This window comes from Nomascus leucogenys, chromosome 22a, assembly GCF_006542625.1.
Source record: "Nomascus leucogenys isolate Asia chromosome 22a, Asia_NLE_v1, whole genome shotgun sequence".
Lineage (NCBI taxonomy): Eukaryota > Metazoa > Chordata > Mammalia > Primates > Hylobatidae > Nomascus > Nomascus leucogenys.
The window spans coordinates 101,190,938-101,208,170 of record NC_044402.1 but is presented as its reverse complement, the minus strand read 5'-3'; the positions used below and the strand labels follow the sequence as shown (position 1 = coordinate 101,208,170).

The following is a 17,233-nucleotide window of genomic DNA, read 5'->3' as shown; positions in this document are numbered from 1 at the left end:
CTTCAGGATTTCAGATTAAAAAAAAAAAAGCTGTAAACTATTTTTGTCCTTAAGAATATTAGCACGAACTAGCTCCTAGCTTGTTTTGCCAAGGTATTTTTAAATGGTTACACTGACTGGAAACAGAACAGCTCAATTATATCTGATTAATGTTGTAGCACCCCAAATGCACTACACAACCACAAACATTCTAATCATACCACAGTTTAACAAGGTATCAGTCCTTCTGGATAAAGATGACAAAACAAGGGATTCTGCAGATTTTAACCACTGTCCCCACTAGGGCACTATAGCAGTTGCCACAAGCAGTTAAGCCTTTAACAACTGAGGTTCTGATTCAAAGTTACTAAAATGACAGTGACTGAGTACATTTAAAAATATCTTAGCCAGGCGTGGTTGGTGGGCCCCTATAATCCTAGCTAGGAGGCCGAGGCAGGGGAATGGCGTGAATCCTCGAGGCGGAGCTTGCAGTGAGCCGAGATTATGCTACTGCACTCCAGCCTGGGCGACAGAGCAAGACTGTCTCAAAAAAAAAAAAAAAAAAATTATATATATATACATATATATCTTCACCCCATCAACTCACTAAGAACTGAGACTATACTCCTAGCATAAAGATGAAAGGATAACAAATACACTGGAAGATAAAAATAATTAGATTTGAAATGATGGTTAATTGCCTATCGTTAAGTTGCGAGAAAAAAGTGAAGAGAAAGGAGTCAGAAAGCCTTTCTGATCCAGTTTCATATAATTATGTCTAAGATTGTTCAGATATGAATCCACTTAAAAGTTCTTGGACAAAAGCCAATTATAAACTCATTACTCTGAAGACGAAGGTACTTATCACATCATCCAGATTCCACTTAAATCAAATTAAACCCACTGAAAACCTTTTTATTCCTGGTATTTTAACCTTTAGGCCTTAGTAGGCTGGGGAATAGAAAAACTTCATATTGATACTAGAGGACTAATACTGAGCATGAAAAATTATAGCAAGGCAATTTACCAGAATTTGCAAATACCTATTAACCTATTTTACACGGCACCTGTAGACAGCATCTGAGGAATATTTGTACAAAGGTAATTTGGTAATTTAAGTAACACTATACACTAAAACTTTGGCATCTACATTACATTTAAAGCCAACCAATAGTTGTCAGTTCCTGCAAGCAGCCTACTTGAGTATGAGAGCAGAGATTATCAGTGTTATGCCTACAACTTTAATTCATTCAGCTAGAGGATTTTCACTGATTTTTATACAAAGAACCCAAATGATTCTACTTAGTAATACATTTACGATCAAGTAAGAATCTGTTAAGACCTTGAAAGACAGCAGGAAACGCTTTGTTGCCTGTGGTGGGGTAAGGTACAAAGCACAACTGGTGAAAGATTGGCTGAAAATGAATTTCATCTACTTTCTATTGACCCTGACAGAAAAAATACTACTTCACAGTATAAACATAAAGACATGCCTGCCAATGCAAAGGTCTATCGCTAGGTCTCCTTCCCTTTTAAAAAAGATTAGAGCACGCATTCTCAATGGGGGTCAATCACTACCAAGAAGGATTAAAAAAAAAAAATTGGTTGGGCGTGGTGGCTCACGCCTGTAATCCCAGCACTTTGGGAGGCCGAGGTGGGCTGACCACGAGGTCAGGAGTTTGAGACCAGCCTGACCAACATGGTGAAACCTCTACTAAAAATACAAAAATTAGCCAGGTGTGGTTGTGGCCGCCTGTAATCCCAGCTACTCAGGAGGCTGAGGCAGGAGAATCGCTTGAACCCAGGAGGCAGAGATTGCAGCGAGCTGAGATCATGCCAGCCTGGGCCACAGAGTGAGACTCAGTCTCCAAAAAAAAAAAAAAAAAAAAAAAAAAATTTCACTCTTTTCATGTATAAAGCACAGATACAGTACATATACAGCGTATCTATGGTAATAAAATTTATGGGGGACTATTAGAAAAAAAGTCTAAAAAGGCTGGGGGTATGATAATGGAAAAAAAGCTTTTGAAAAACTGAATTAGAAGTCCAACCTCTTGGTCACATGCATTTCCCCTAACTAAAATTCATTAAGCTATTTCAAAATATCCTGTAGCATTTTTGGTATATGGAGGCTTTTTTTTTTTTTTAATAAGAATGGAATAAACATCTATATATAGAATGAAATAACATCTATAACTCACAGAGTAAGGCTAAGAAACGTACGACCAGCTCTAAAAACTCATTTAGTTTCCAAGGAGACATCCTTAGAAACTGACAGAAAAATCAACATTTATCCAATCATAATTAAAAGTACAATTTAACATCTATATTAAGAATTACATACTTGAGGCCATAGGCTGGCACTGGCACCTGAATTCTAAAATCACCACTTAAGATTCAGAATGGAATCTTTTTATAAGGAATGGACTCTGCAGTCCTTTTATAAAGCATTCCCTTTCTTTACACTATTACTGTCACAAGTGATATCCACTTACTATAATATTGTACTAAGTAAACACTACTGTGTCATGAAGAAACAAACTACGCTCAAAGATTATAATGTAGTTCTGGAAGATGACACACTTTTTCACTATACACAGTATAAAATGGCACACTTTGTATGGAAGAAACATGCATTGAATTGGTTGTAGAAATATTAATGTAGTTTTAGCTACATCAGAATTCTGTGTAGGTGGTTTACAGTTTGGGAGTCTAATTATTACTTAATGGTATACAGATATAGTAAAGACATCTGAACACACAACATACAATACCACTAGGTATTAACATGGAATTAAAAAAAAAAAAGACTGATGTATAAAGCCTAAGTATGGACTTTATTTTTTTTAAAAAAAAGTCTTTTGAGAACTACAAATTACAAAGTAAAAGCAGATCACTACATAGAAATCTAGTGAATACATTTTGCCTGTGCATGAAAAACTTTATCAAAGTTACTCATTTAACAAATTCACCCCATTCACAACAATCAGTTATAATGTTCTTTTTAAGGTTACTATACCTTTATTTCAAATTATATTACATGTTATTCCCTCAAAATGAACTTTTACATGACAAACTTTTGGCTCATAAGAATGGCACCTTCAAAAGGGGCGATTTCCACTCAGTCTCTGGTGGCATTATTCCAGGCTAGTTGCACCAGTTAAAAACCTTCAAATTGTTCACTTTTAACACAAAGTCTTCCCATAAAAAATGTGGCTACATTTTCCCCCCAATGACTACATACATAGATGGGTAGCAGCAAGAAAAGATGAAAATGAAAAGGCAGCCATTAAAATAAATGGATCAATTGTATACCAAGTATTTGGCTCATGGCAATTAAAAAACGGCAACTAGGGTATGTTAATAGCCAGAGGCTTGAGTCATTACTGAGTATGTTAAGAGAACAAAGCCAGTCCAGTATGACCGAGTAGGAATATATAATTGTCATTGCACTTCATTTGTTATAGCAAATACTCTAAGCCAACAGGAAATCTAAGCTATATCTAGATTCCCAATTAGAACATGCTGACCTTTAAGATTTTCAACAATTTTTACTGGGTTTAGTACATCAGTCATTTTCTTTACTCAAACTCCATTACGAGTTCTTTCCTATCAATCTAAGTGTATTCTGTGCATAAAATACCTTAAATGTTAAGACTTTTTCTAAGGTTCATTTGAAAATGGTTGTATGAAAAGAATACCCATTTGTTTTGCCTGGAAAGATACAAACTAAACGCAGAAGTTTCTCAAGGGGAAAAAGCTCAACTTTCTTCTTCCCACCGCCTCTGCCACATTATGATCTCCTAAACTTTTCAAGTCTGTTCTCCATGGCTTCTCTACGGATGAAAACCAGAGACCAAACAATTGAGCTTTAGGACATCTGGAGTTAAAAACGCAAAAAAAAAAAAAAAAAAAAAAAAAAAGTTAACATGCAAGCAATGGTCCACATACTCAAGATTCATGTTAAATGAATTTGATTATTACATATGGGTTTTTCATTGATGAGCAGGGCTCCGGGCATGCCATATTATCACACAAATCATTGCCTTTTGAGACTTTGGATACTTTTCCAGTTTAATTTGCAAACAGAATTTTTGTAACAAATTATTTTTTAACCAAATCATATCTTGAAAACTGTTTATAGAAAACCCAGGGAATAAAGTGAACTGTTCATTGTGGAAGGCCTTAAATTACATTATTACAGTAGAAAATACAGGAGGTAGAAGATAACTGAAAAGACTAATGCAACATTAGATTCAAATCTATAGCTCCTGTAGCTACTTAAAACATGGTTTTAGAAACTAAACCCAACATTTCCAGCAACCATAGAAACAGTTAAAATAAAATTTGCCATGAAAGCCCTTATATCATGCTTGATACAGGGAGGTAGGAAGATGTAAGAACCAGGACACATGAGACATGACATTTTATCTACAACTCCTGTTTGCTTTACTGAGGGTGTAGTTTCAAAATTCAGTCACCTTCTTCAGCTTCAGATTCAGATTCTAGAAAAGGGGAAAAAAGCAGTCAAACATTATACATCAGAAGGCAAAAGTTCCCATTTATAACTTTGAAGCTTCTTTAAGATAGAGTCTCCCTCTGTCCCACAGGCTGGAATGCAGTGGCACCCTCTTGGCTCACTGCAACCTCTGCCTCCCGGGTTCAAGTGATCCTCCCACTTCAGTTTCCTGAGTAGCTGGGACTACAGGCACCCACCACCAAAACTGGCTAATTTTTTAATTTTTAGTAGAGACAGGGTTTCCCATGTTGTCCAGGCTGGCCTCCAACTCCTGGCCTCAAGTGACCTGACTGCCTCAGCCTCCCAAAGTGCTAGGATTACAGGCGTGAGCCACCACACCCAGCCTCCATATAACTTTGAAGCTATTAAGGAGTTTTATTAATAACCTATTTACATGAGGCAGATATTCAAAAGCATTCACTTGGAAATCCCAACATTTGGCTGGGTGCAGTCACATTTGCAATCCCTGTACTTTGTGAGGCTGAGGCAGGAGGGCTGCTTGAGCCCAGGAGTTCAGGACCAGTGTCGGCAACATAGTGAGACCATCTCTACATTTTTAATTTAAAAAAAAAAAAGTAAAAAAAAAGAAATCCACAAATTTATAAACATTAAATATTCTCAAAATTTTCCATTTCACTAAGAACATTTACTATTATGGCTGAGCCATAAATATACTATAATAATTAAACTCTAGCTTTCGCCACCTGCCTTGTAAGTTAACAAAAATCTCGACTCCAGGTACAAAGTGGAATCAGAAAGAAGGAAGCATGTGTGAAGATATATTATGGCCATATTAAAATTAGCTTTACCAAACAAACCACACAGAGGAAAATCCTTACCTTCTTCAGCATTTTTGAGCCATTCTACAAACTTTTTCATCTGCTCAAGGAAAACACTCTTCCCCTTCGCAACATGTGCATCTTTATACCACTTCAAAATGGGCTCTTCGCTCAGGACTTCAGCTGGAAAGAAAACTCACTGCATTAGGGGAGTTTTAATATACTCTACTGAGAGTTAGAACCACCACCTAATGTGCAAATGCCTGCTTAACAAACTGCTCAAAAGTTAAAAACATCCATGAGAACTGGAGGAGAGAATAATGCACGTGCGCATTATCAACTATACTCAACGGGATCAAGGCTGGTCTGATTAGTGCAGAATTTCAAAGTGTTATGACCAACTGCAATGGATTTTCTCCCAACAGAGATCTTGTCTTTACTAGCCACTTTAGACCAGGTTTCTAAAATTGGGATCAAGAGAAAAGGGAACAATATAACTGAAATTGGGGTTGCTATAGAAGCACTCTGAACTGGTCTTGAAGGACTATGGAAAGTCAACACTGGGTCGGGGAGTAAGATGAACAGAAGCAGGATTCACACAGGCTGAAGACTCTAGAGCTATGACTACATAGCTAACACTAGACTGTCTGGAAAAGGGACCTGGGGATTTTTGTTTTTTTAAACAGGGTCTCACTTGTTGCCTAGGCTGCTGGAGTACAGTGGCACAATCATGGTTCACTGCAGCCTTGACCTCCTAGGCTCAAGTGATCCTCCTACCTCAGCCTTCTGAGTTGCTGGGACCACAGGCTTACGCCACCATTCCCTGCCTAATTTTTAAATTTTTTTGTAGAGATGAGGTCTCCTTATGTAGTCCAGGCCGGTCTTGAACTCCTGGGCTCAAGCAATCCTCCCGCCTCAGGTTCCCACAGTGTTGGGGTCACAAGTATGAGCCACCACACCTAGCTGAACTTTGGGAATGTATACCTAGTTAGAGTATAGGAGGCAAAGTTTGAGGATGCGTAATCATGGCTTTAGATTTCATACTTCAACTTGTGAATTGGGTTTAGAGATGTTTTAAACAAGTATCAGTGCAATAAAAAGCACCCAATTTAATCAGAGGTGACTCATAACTAGAAGTAAAATATTTCAGGGAGCTGATGTCCAGATAACTCATCATTTGGATCATTTTGTGTTTACAAGGATTTTTATTAAGTGTTATTTACAAAATTCAAAATCTAAATTACCTTTATAAAAAAGCACCACTATTTTCTGGAAGGCTTTCATGAAATGAATGTTGTCATAGCAATACTCCTGAATCTTCAGTAACAGAGTCAGCTCAGACTGACCTTGAGTAGTAAAGGCAGCAAGTAGAGGGCTGTATTGCTTTCAAAGGAACAGAGAAAAGATTTAATCATTCATTACAAATAACCATCCGTTGCAAAACTCCTACAATACAGAACTTAACTCATCTTTTATAATCACTGCAAACTGTAACTTATTTACCAGAAATTTAAAAAATAGGCTGGGCACAGTGGCTCACGTCTGTAATCCCAGCACTTTGGGAGGCCAAGGTGGATGGATCACTTGAGGTCAGGAGTTCGAGACCAGCCTGGCCAACATGGTAAAACCTCATCTCTACTAAAAATACAAAAATTAGCCAGGCACTACTTGGGAGGCCGAGGAGGCAGAATTGCTTGAACCCAGGAGATGGAGGCTGCAGTGAGCTGAGATCACATCACTGCACTCTAGCCTGGGTGACAGAGTGAGACTATTTCAAAAAAAAAAAAAAAAAAAAAAAAAAAAAAAAGGCAGAAAATCTAAGTAAAATAAACAGTACTATACCAAGTAGTCCAAATAAATGTCAAACAATATTAGTCTTTTAGAGAGGGGAAAAAAATTTCCAATACCCCCTTCAAAAGCAAACATCTAATTACAAGCTTAAGTTCCTTTTCATCATGTTCTTTTTTTTTGAGGCAGGATCTCACCCTGTCACCCAGGCTTTGTCTGACAAAGCCATCATAAGCTTACTATAGTCTTGATCTCCAGGGCTCAAGCGATCCTCCACCTCAGCCTCCTGAGTAGTTGGGACTACAGGCATGCGCCACCATGACTGGCTATTTTTTGTGATTTTTAGTAGAGATGAGGTCTCACTATGTTGCCCAGGCACGTCTTAAACTGAGCTCAAGCAATCCTCAATCCTCCTGCCCCAGCCTCCCAAAGTGCTGGGTTTACAGGCATGAGCCATTGTGCCTGGCCAGGCCATATTCTTGTTTTTAACCTGTGAACCACAGCCCAATTCAGAGCATTATCATCAATAGTTAATGTTACTATTTGTCTATTTACTGGTGGGCCATCCCCAGGAATCACAGGATGTGATAAATCCTCTTAGAAAAGTATAGTCACAATTCACTTATCACCACGTAAAAGTAGAATAGTTTGTTTTGTCAAGGCATAGTTCTAATACCTTCAAGTGCTTGATGGCTTGCTCTGCTACAAGCTCCTCTTTTTTGTTCCATTCCACAGTGCTCATTACACTTGACCAGACTATTCCAATGACAACTGGTTCTGGGATGTTGTTTTTTTTCATCTCCTCCTTGACGTATAAAATTATCTGCAAAAGAATCCAAATTTAGTAACAGAAGTCAGTTTTGATTATGTACATACTTCACGCATCAAGTTTAGACCTTTAACAAAAACGTAACAACTCCCTTTCCATGCAACTGGCAACCACATGTGTACTACATATAAAAAGAGACCTTTAGAACTGAAAGGTGCCCTGAGCTCCAGTCTCTTATATTTCTGGGCCTCGGTCAGGCACTGAAGAAGCATATGCAAAAGAATGAGGCAAAGTTCCAGTATAACATCCTGTTACTATTAATCTCATCCTGGTGAAGTAAGTTCCTCAAATTAGTGAAAATCTCTATGCCAGAAGCTTAGCCATAAAAAGATGGTTTAAACTAAAACTTACATCCTTAAACGGATCACCACGGGACATCTGTTCTTGAAGTTCTTTCTGGAGCTCCTTACGAGCTCCAATGGTTTGCTGATTCCGAACATATTCTGAAAGCTCTTTCAAGCCTGCCTCAGTAAAATACTTCGTGAAGTGTTCAACACTTTGCTTGTTGGCAGGAAAGAGTTCCTAAAAGAAGAATTTATCTGGTTAAACTTTCTTTAAATAAGATTAAGAAAAACACTTTCTTTTCACAGTCTTAAAAATGAGAAATTTCTCTCATTTACATCTGTTGGCAAGAATGGGAAGAAAGAAAAAAGTTACCAACCATCAGTCTGTTATCCATGCTGACTTTCCGAAGACTTGCAGCTACTGCATTGATATCTTTTTCATTTATCCATGATTTAAAGAGCTTCACAGCAAAAGCTGCTGAAACTCCTGTAAAAGAAAATAGCTTACTTAACAGAAGTACCTTCCCTGGTTTCAATCACTGTACCCCCTATATCCTTCCCTTCATAGTTGAATCACATGGGATTACTGACTTTCCTCACAAACTTAACCCTGAACTTTCCTGGGCCACAGTTTATCACTTCTCCAATTTCCCTAGTCTACCACTTGCAAATTGTATATTCTTGGCCAAGTTACTTAAAGTGTTTTCCAAAGTATAAATTGAGGGCAACAGTCTCTACATTTGACAAGGCTGTTGTGAGAATTACAGTAAGGCAACTTAAATACTCACTACTGTAAGCAGTTTTTAAAAAAAAGCTTCAAAAAAAATTACTGTAGAGAATAATCTGACAATTGGAGCCAAACAGGGAATTGATTTTCCCTTCCAGCTTGATATTTTCCCCAAACGTCACCTTCTCCAAGTCTCCCAATTGGTATTTATCTCTTCTGGGGTTCCCACAGCATTTCTCATTTTATTTTCATTACATATAACAATATTTTGTCTAAATCTGGGTATCTGTTGTATGCCTAAAGAAAGCCATTAAACCTGGATGCCAAAGGTACTCATTAAATGTCTAGTGAATTAGACTGAACTTATTAAATTTATGGCTGGTTAATAAACGAAGACTTTCACAGATGTCACATCTATGAACAGTAAACCATGCTCTTATCCACCCCACTCTGAGTCAACTAAAGACCATCCTTTAAGGCTGATTACCTTCTTTAACCAAATTCTCATTATAAAGGCTATTAAGAATGGATGCATTAAGTGTTCCATTAGCCAGAAGAACACCAGTCAACATAGCCAGCTTGTTCCTCTCCGACTCTGAAAAACCCTTTAAGAACAGCAGCAGCTGTAAAAAGTAAAACAGTTAAGGGTTAAAACAGCAATTGCATTACAATAAGAGAAACAGTAAGGCATGTTATACTGGCTACTGGTTCAATACATGGGCTCTGGGATCTAACCATCCAAGTTTATATTTAAGTTATAATACTCATTAGCTGAATGATCTTGGGCAAGTTACTCAACCTCTGCACCTCACATGTAAAATGTGGATAATAAAAACTTGCCTCACAGGGTTTTTATAAATATTAAGTGAATTAGTATCATTAGAACAGTGCCTGGTGCTTGATAAACATATCAGGTTTTCTGGGCATCTATATGCAATATTGAGCCAGGCGTGTTGGCTCACACCTATAACCCCAGCACTTTGGGAGGCTGAGGGAAGATCACTTGAGGCCAGGAGTTCAAGGCCAGCCTAGCCAACATGGTGAAACCCTGTCTCTACTAAAAATAGAAAATTAGCCAGGCATGGTGGCACATGCTTGTAATCCCAGCTACTCGGGAGGCTGAGGCACGAGAATCGCTTGAACCCGGGAGGCGAAGGCTGCAGTGAGCTGAGACTGAGCCACTGCACTCCCAGCCTGGGACACAGAGTGAGGCTCTGTCTCAAAAAACAATCCAAACAAACAAGCAAAATTACTCCAAATCTGTGGCAGAATTAGGATTTAACATTCCTCTTTCTGACCCTATTTTTTTCTTTTCCACAAAGTACATTATCACTCATACCTTTTTTACTTCATCTTCAAAACCTTTCTCCAGGTATTTGTAGCGCCTGATTAACTTGTTAAAAACCTACGAAGAACATTAAATGAATTCAGTAACTTTATATATTTCTAGAATACCAAAGCAGTAAACCTTTCACTGGATGTAAGTTTATGAGCTGCTAGGCCGGGCGCGGTGGCTCACGCTTGTAATCCCAGCACTTTGGGAGGCTGAGGCGGGCGGATCACGAAGTCAGAGATCGAGACCACGGTGAAACCCCGTCTCTACTAAAAATACAAAAAATTAGCCGGGCGTGGTGGCAGGCACCTGTAGTCCCAGCTACTCGGAGAGGCTGAGGCAGGAGAATGGCGTGGACCCGGGAGGCGGAGCTTGCAGTGAGTCGAGATCGCGCCACTGCACTCCAGCCTGGGTGACAGAGCAAGACTCCGTCTCAAAAAAAAAAAAAAAAAAAAAAAAAACTTTATGAGCTGCTTAAACCAGCTTGAGAAGAATTCCTAGTGACACATAACAATGTCCAGGTTAGATGTACTTTAATTCTTTGCTTACAGTAATACAAACATAACCACATATGAAACTTTCCAATGAGCTAATCAGCTCACAACTCAAATAAATAAGAAATCACAATACGAAACTGACTTTTTCAGCTTGACATTTTTCTTAAAAATTGAGTAATTTCAGGACAAATAGGAACAGAAGAGTTAATTTCATTTTTCCCTATTTTGTTCGCCTTAATACACCTTAAGTTTCTAATTCATCCCGTTGCACCAAGAACAGTATCCCTAAAATTTAAAATCAAATTCCTTCAACTTTCTAACCACAACTCTTAAAAGTGGAATATTCCTCAAATATACCACATGGATAGTAGCTAACTGAAAACAATTATGTAAAGTCTCATTTACCTGAGCAAATGCCTGCATGGTTTCTAGATCTTCTTGGGCTGCAAACACGCAGACATCTGTACGCATCATGTCATCTGCCAGTGTACCACCTGGGGCTACAGTTGGATAAAATCAAAATACAACACAACCAAAAAAATCACTCCATTTTAACAAGTTTGCCAAATAGTTCATATTCTAGATTCTCCATAATCTCCATATATTGTACCTTTCTAAATTATTAAGCCCACAAACCGCAGACACTTACCCAGCATTCCACCAGCCACCAGAATGTCAAAGAGTGTTTCTGCATATCGACGGTAATCAAGTTTTGCTCCAGAAGCATCAAGAAACTTAGCTACTGCTTCCAAATCAGTACCGGTTTCGGTTAAGCCTTGAATAATACAGTCTTGAAACTGAGTAGGGTCAAACCTCTCTTTTTCATCTGGGGGGGACAGGGGACCCAAAACATTTAGTTTTAAAAGATTTACCAAAATGCCACAAAACTATCACCTTATGAAGATGTTAAATAAGTTAGATTAAATTCACATACTTTGCATGTTTCCCCTCTGCAAGTGCAAGACAAGATGGCACACTCACAAGAATTGTGCAACTTTTCAAATAATTTCACAAGTGATCTAAATGTGCTAGTGTCTTGTGTTCCTACTGCCATGAGGCAATTTCTACTAGGAACACCCTCCTACTGCCTCTTGGCTTTTCCAAAGTTTAGGCCATCTGCTAACAGGTAAATTTTATTCCTTTGGGTTTTGTCCAGACACTGGGGCTATTGATCCTTTTCCTTAAATGTCCATAATATTAAACAAACAAAAAAATTGAACCAATCCTTTGGCATTTATGAAGGTGAGCTTTAGAAAGTACATTTAATGAGCACCCAATATGACAGAAACTATATTAACCATTTGCTTTAATCCTGTTAACAACCTTGTGAGGCAGATTTTTCCCCCCATTATTCAGAAGGAAAACTGAGAGTCAGAGAAATGAAATAATCAAGAGACTATATTGTGTAGTAGTTCAGAGCATGGGCTCTGGAGTTAAACTGCCTGATTCAAATCCTCATCACCATTTAACCATCTGAATTCGAGCAAATAGTCTCATTTGCCATGCCAGAATTCCCTTACTGTAAAATGGGGATAACAATAGTACCTATCCCATAAAGTTGTTGTAAATACTAAATGACATGAATAAAATAGAAAGCTCCCAGACCACAGCCTTGTGCACATACCTGACCTCTACTGAGTTGCTTTCACACACTCCATAGTAAGGTTTTGCTTTCCCAGTCTAGGCTAGATGACATCTTAATTTTTCACACAGTACTAGGGTGACAAACACCTCTGTGTGCCCAGCACTTTCCTGGTATTAGCACTGAAAGTCTTGTGTCTGGAGACTCCCTCAGTCCCAGACAGGGATTGTTGTATACCCTACCCAGTACCCTAACCATCAACAGCCAGGCCACGAATTATCTCTATCTGGAACTAGGGAAGTCACATCTCTCCCTGATGCTAATTAATAATAAGAATGATAAAGCTACTTGCTATTATTTGTATCAAGGTAACATCAGTAACCCACATATTCAAGAGATACACTTTCCTATTTTATTGCCAAACTGTTCTAGTTTACAACTACTGCTCCTTAAGAAAATTTACCAGCTAAATCTAAATGAATCTGCAAAGATTAGAATCAAATCACACTTTGGTCTCCCCACCACTACTACAAGGGGACAGACAGCCTATGATTAGTGATTTTAAAATTCTACAATATATATCTCAAAATGTCTGCTACTTAAGGTAGAAAAAGAAAAACACAACTTATAACTAGTAGCTGACCCAGTTCTTCATTTCCTCAAAACCACCTGTAAAACAAGGTTAATATGCTTTTGACCAAAAACAGTAAAAATATATCTGAGACTACATCTTATTTAGCTTTGTATCACTAGCACAGCCCTTTGCTACAGAATTCAATATTCACCTAAGTACACACTAATGCAAAAAAAATAGTAATATAATTCTAATACTTTTCCTACTAAGTCTGTATTTCAAAAGACATTACAATGTGAATCCTGTTCCACAATTAACTTCCATGGGTGAAGTCTGAGTTTTCTCTCACAAAACTTCACAAAATCTGGGTGACTACATTAGGAGTTCTCCTTTTATAAATTAACATTTTTGCTCATTTAAGTTTGCTTAAATCAGACTGCTTGCTAGTGAAAACAGAGCCCTTATTTTTATTTTTAGAAAGTATTTTACCTTCACACTAAAAAGAAGATTCACTAACCGGCTTAGAGATATATTGATACTAAAAATTAAGGCTTGAGCAGTAAAGCAGTAGAAATATTAAAGGTGTATATGAAATGGCAGTCAACGAGAAATTCAAGTTTCTTTCTGGTGTCTTCGCTTGAGGCTTTAGTACTATGCAAGTGCCTGTCAGAGGAGGCAAGATACACAAGATATTCTGGAGGTTTGAAGAGAGGCATTAAAACATAAATATTTACCTCTTTTTCTAGTTTTAAAACGCTGGCCTGATAGCGTTGGCTTTTGCTGCTTTTGATTATTCATAAAAGACACCCTAGGAAAGGAAAAATAAAGCCTTAATATCAGTGCCATAATATTAATTTTTAAAACAAAACATCAAACCTTAGTCTAGTCACATATGAATCAAATGGAACACGCACTCTCAGCTTGGCAATTATACCCGGTGCAGGCACAAAGAATTACCTTCGCTTGAATCAAATGTACGTCAAAATCTGCATTTCTCTCTACGAGAAACCCTTCAAATTAGTGCTGTGAACTACACTTTTAAGCGACATTGTAGTGCTACAGTGATCACCCATCATAAACCTAATTGTTCAGTTTCCTCCACGTTCCTCTTTACATTCACTTACCTCTTCCACGACCACTAAGCATCGCAGAACGCAAAGAGAGATTACCACCACAGTCAGGAGGCATCCAAAATGTGTATGCCAATTCTAAAACACTGTCAAAAGGTGAACCCCTTCTTCTGACAGGCCTGGTTACGGGCAGCACCATCCTACCCTAGGTCATGCCTGTGACCGCAACAGCGGCCGCCTTGCACCACTCAGGCCTGCAAAACTAACAGCCAGCTCAGTCTCCTTCGCCCATATCCCACAGTCCCAGCCTCCTCCCCGGGAACGTGTCTCCCAATCCACACCCTTCCCATGCCTCCCGCCCGAGCCACAGATCACCCGCTTCCCGCCCAGGACCGCACTGGCCACAGCGGGGCGCCGTAGGGTCCCGCGGCTCTTTCTCCACTGACCCTGTTGCCTGCGGTGGCAGCCGCCGCAGCGAGCGGACCACAGGCACTGAGGCGCTTTGCGCTGGGGTCCCAGCCGCCCCGTACATCCGCCCGCCCTCCAGCGAAAGCAGCGGCGGAGGCGGCGGCCGCAGTGGTGGTGGCAGCCCCTCCGCCCCGCCCGCCGGAAGCCCCCACGCGTACATCACACAACAGAGGCCGCGGCGGCTTTGTTAGCCAGGCCGGGCACGGCCCAGAGGGAGCCCGCCTCGGCCACTGCCTTCGCCGCAAGCGCCGCGGCGCGCACCCGGACCCCACTTCCCGACCCGGGCCGCCGCCGCCCCTCGGCCTCCTGCCGAAGCGGCGGCCTTTCAGGCCCTGGATCCGGCCCGGCCTCAAGAGGCGACCTCCGTTCGGGCCCATCCAAGCCGGGCCGCATCCAGCCCGCCGCCTCCCTCTCCCTCTGCCCAGCGTCCACGACCCGCGCGTCTGCCCAGGGTGAGCGGGGCGCCGCGTCTCACCGAATTTAAGGCGAAGAGGAAAGAGCCAGAAATCCCCGATGTAGCGGCAACTGCGGCGGTGTCTCCTCTGCGACCGGAACTAACGCCAGGAGGAGGAGGGAGAGGTGCCACCCCCGCCCGGACCGCTCTCATATCGCGAGATTTCTTCCCCTTGCCCCACCCCCCCCCCTCGGGCCCCGCCCTGATCGTGGACTGGCGCTTCCGCCTTTTCTATTCCGCGCGGATTAGGGTGAGGGACCGGGATAGGGGAGGGGAGAGACGTTTCAAGGCTTCTTTATTCCCTTACTGGGTTCCACGTCGCCTGGACACTTGTCCTAGAGTAGCTTATTTTTCTTCTCCCGCTGCGTTGTTCGCCCTCTTCACACACGGAGGGGTTGGAAGAGCGGAGCCGACCCCCGCCGGTCTCGAAGTTGGACGCGTCCTCCTGGAGTTCCTCCCCGCCGGCCCCCTCCTCCAGCACCGGAAGTCGAGGCCCGAGGGCGGGGTGCTTGGGTCGTGCGGGGGCGAAGGCCGGGGGCGGGCATGGGGGCGTGGCTTGGGGAAGGAAGCCACACCTCGCCTCCGCCCTGGCCGGGATGGGCGGAGCTCGCTCCAGCTGAGTCCCCTGCGGGGCGACTTTGCTCTGAGGGGCTGTCTCATTGTTCACTGCCTCCCTTAAGAGCGAAGAGGACACAGGCCGAAGATTGAGAAGGGGAAATTCTGTCCTCCAACCGCTGTCCCCGCGCCCTGCAGCGGTTGTCTCCCGAGTGTGGTGGCTATGGGGGCTTGGAGAGCACCAGAATCCCTTGGAGGACTTGTTATAACAGACTGCTGGGCCCCACCCGTAGTTTCTCATTCTGTAGGCCTGGTGTGGAACCCATGAATGTGCATTTCCAACAAGTTCTCGATGATGCTGCTGCTGGTCCACACCTTGAGAACCCCTCAGTTAGAGGCTGTATCATCAGGGAGCTGGGGTACGATCAGATTAGATAGTGCGTGTGAAAAGCACTGTGGACGTGACAAAACTCTGTGCAGATAGAGATGCACAGCGCCTCTAGGATGTAGCCCCATGTTTTTATACACTGTACCGTAGTTTACTTCTCTCTAGTTGCTTTCTCACTCTCTGGCAGGAGGCGAGTGGCTTCTCTTCCCTAAACCTTTTGATAAAATAGTTTGTTGACTTCTTTTCCTTAATTAACTATCTGACCTCTACCCCCCCACCCCCCGCAACTTCATGGAAAATTACTTTCTCAGCGTTCGCTCCTGAAATTGTTGCCAAACCCAGTGATTCTTTCATTCTTCACCCTCTTTGCCTCCTCTGAGCATTGAATGTTACCTACCTCTCTCCTTGAATCCTGGCTCCAGCTATCCTGGTTAAGTTCTGAATGTGCCTTTGCACGGTATTTGCTGACTCTTCTTTAATGTGCTGACACCTTTTCTTTCTGGATACTTTCTTCCATGGCAGTCTCATACATTCTCAAGGATTTAACATTTACTCCACTTAAAAGAGTTCCAAGATCATCTACTGAATCATTAAGCAAATACTTGTTAAATCCAGGCTCTATACCCTTCCAAGTTGAGACAACAGCAGTGGGAAGGAGGCAGGAAGCTGATCTGTTGGAGGAACTGCAAGAAGCTAGTGTGACTGGGAGGGCTGTGGGGAGCAGAGGGAAGTGGCCGGAGTCAGATCTCTAAGTGTCTAGCCCCATCCTTTCTCCCAAGGCCCCAGTCCACACTATCTGGCATCTTCACTTCATGGCTAATTTAACACTGTCAGTGCTGTCGATTGCTCTTCCCCTAGAACTGTATTTTTCACATCTGAAGTTCTGTTAAAGGACAACGTTTCACAAATAAAAATGATAACTAATATGTCCCTGTATGTATCAGGCCCTTTTCTATGCACTTTATGTAGTAACCCCATTTGATCCTGAAAACTACCCTGTAATCTAGACACTATTATTAGTCCCATTTTACAGATGGAAAAGCCGAGGCATCGAAGTCAGGTAACTTGTCTAAGATCATAGAGCTAGTAGGTGGAAGAGCTCCAGTTGAACCCAAGCAGTCTGGCTTCACCATTATAATGCACCGCCTTACCGCCAAGATCTTATTTATTTATTCATTCAACAAATATTTATTCAGCTAGAGACCAGTAGAGATAGTGACATGTTAGGCCTATGGCCTCACAGAGCTTATCTTCTATCTTTGCCACGTTTTAAAATTGTATCATCTTTCCCCAGTACCATCTTGATTTAGGCATCTATTACCCCTAACTAAATGGGACTTCTGCAATAACTTCCTAACTGTACTATCCCCTTTCTCAACATTTCCAGAGCACTCTTCTCAACTGCAA

General features: G+C 41.3%; 1 protein-coding gene across 2 annotated transcripts; it reads right to left on the bottom strand.

Annotated features, from left to right (window-relative positions):
- Positions 1-2,797: 2,797 nt before the first annotated feature.
- On the bottom strand, positions 2,798-15,328 carry BZW1 (basic leucine zipper and W2 domains 1). Of its 2 annotated transcripts, XM_003253910.4 has the most exons (12): positions 14,905-15,328; positions 13,626-13,699; positions 11,385-11,561; positions 11,141-11,235; positions 10,245-10,310; positions 9,393-9,528; positions 8,556-8,665; positions 8,246-8,416; positions 7,742-7,888; positions 6,522-6,660; positions 5,338-5,460; positions 2,798-4,484 (listed from the first exon to the last, which is right to left on the bottom strand). In XM_003253910.4, the coding sequence occupies exons 2-12, from the start codon at positions 13,687-13,689 to the stop codon at positions 4,453-4,455; spliced, it is 1,260 nt and encodes a 419-aa protein (XP_003253958.1). In that variant the 5' UTR covers positions 13,690-13,699; positions 14,905-15,328; the 3' UTR covers positions 2,798-4,452. The 2 variants fall into 2 exon arrangements, with proteins under 2 accessions (XP_003253958.1, XP_030659430.1); XM_030803570.1 differs by lacking the exons at positions 11,141-11,235; positions 13,626-13,699; positions 14,905-15,328 and having other exon boundaries at positions 11,379-11,462.
- Between the last annotated feature and the right edge of the window lie 1,905 nt (positions 15,329-17,233).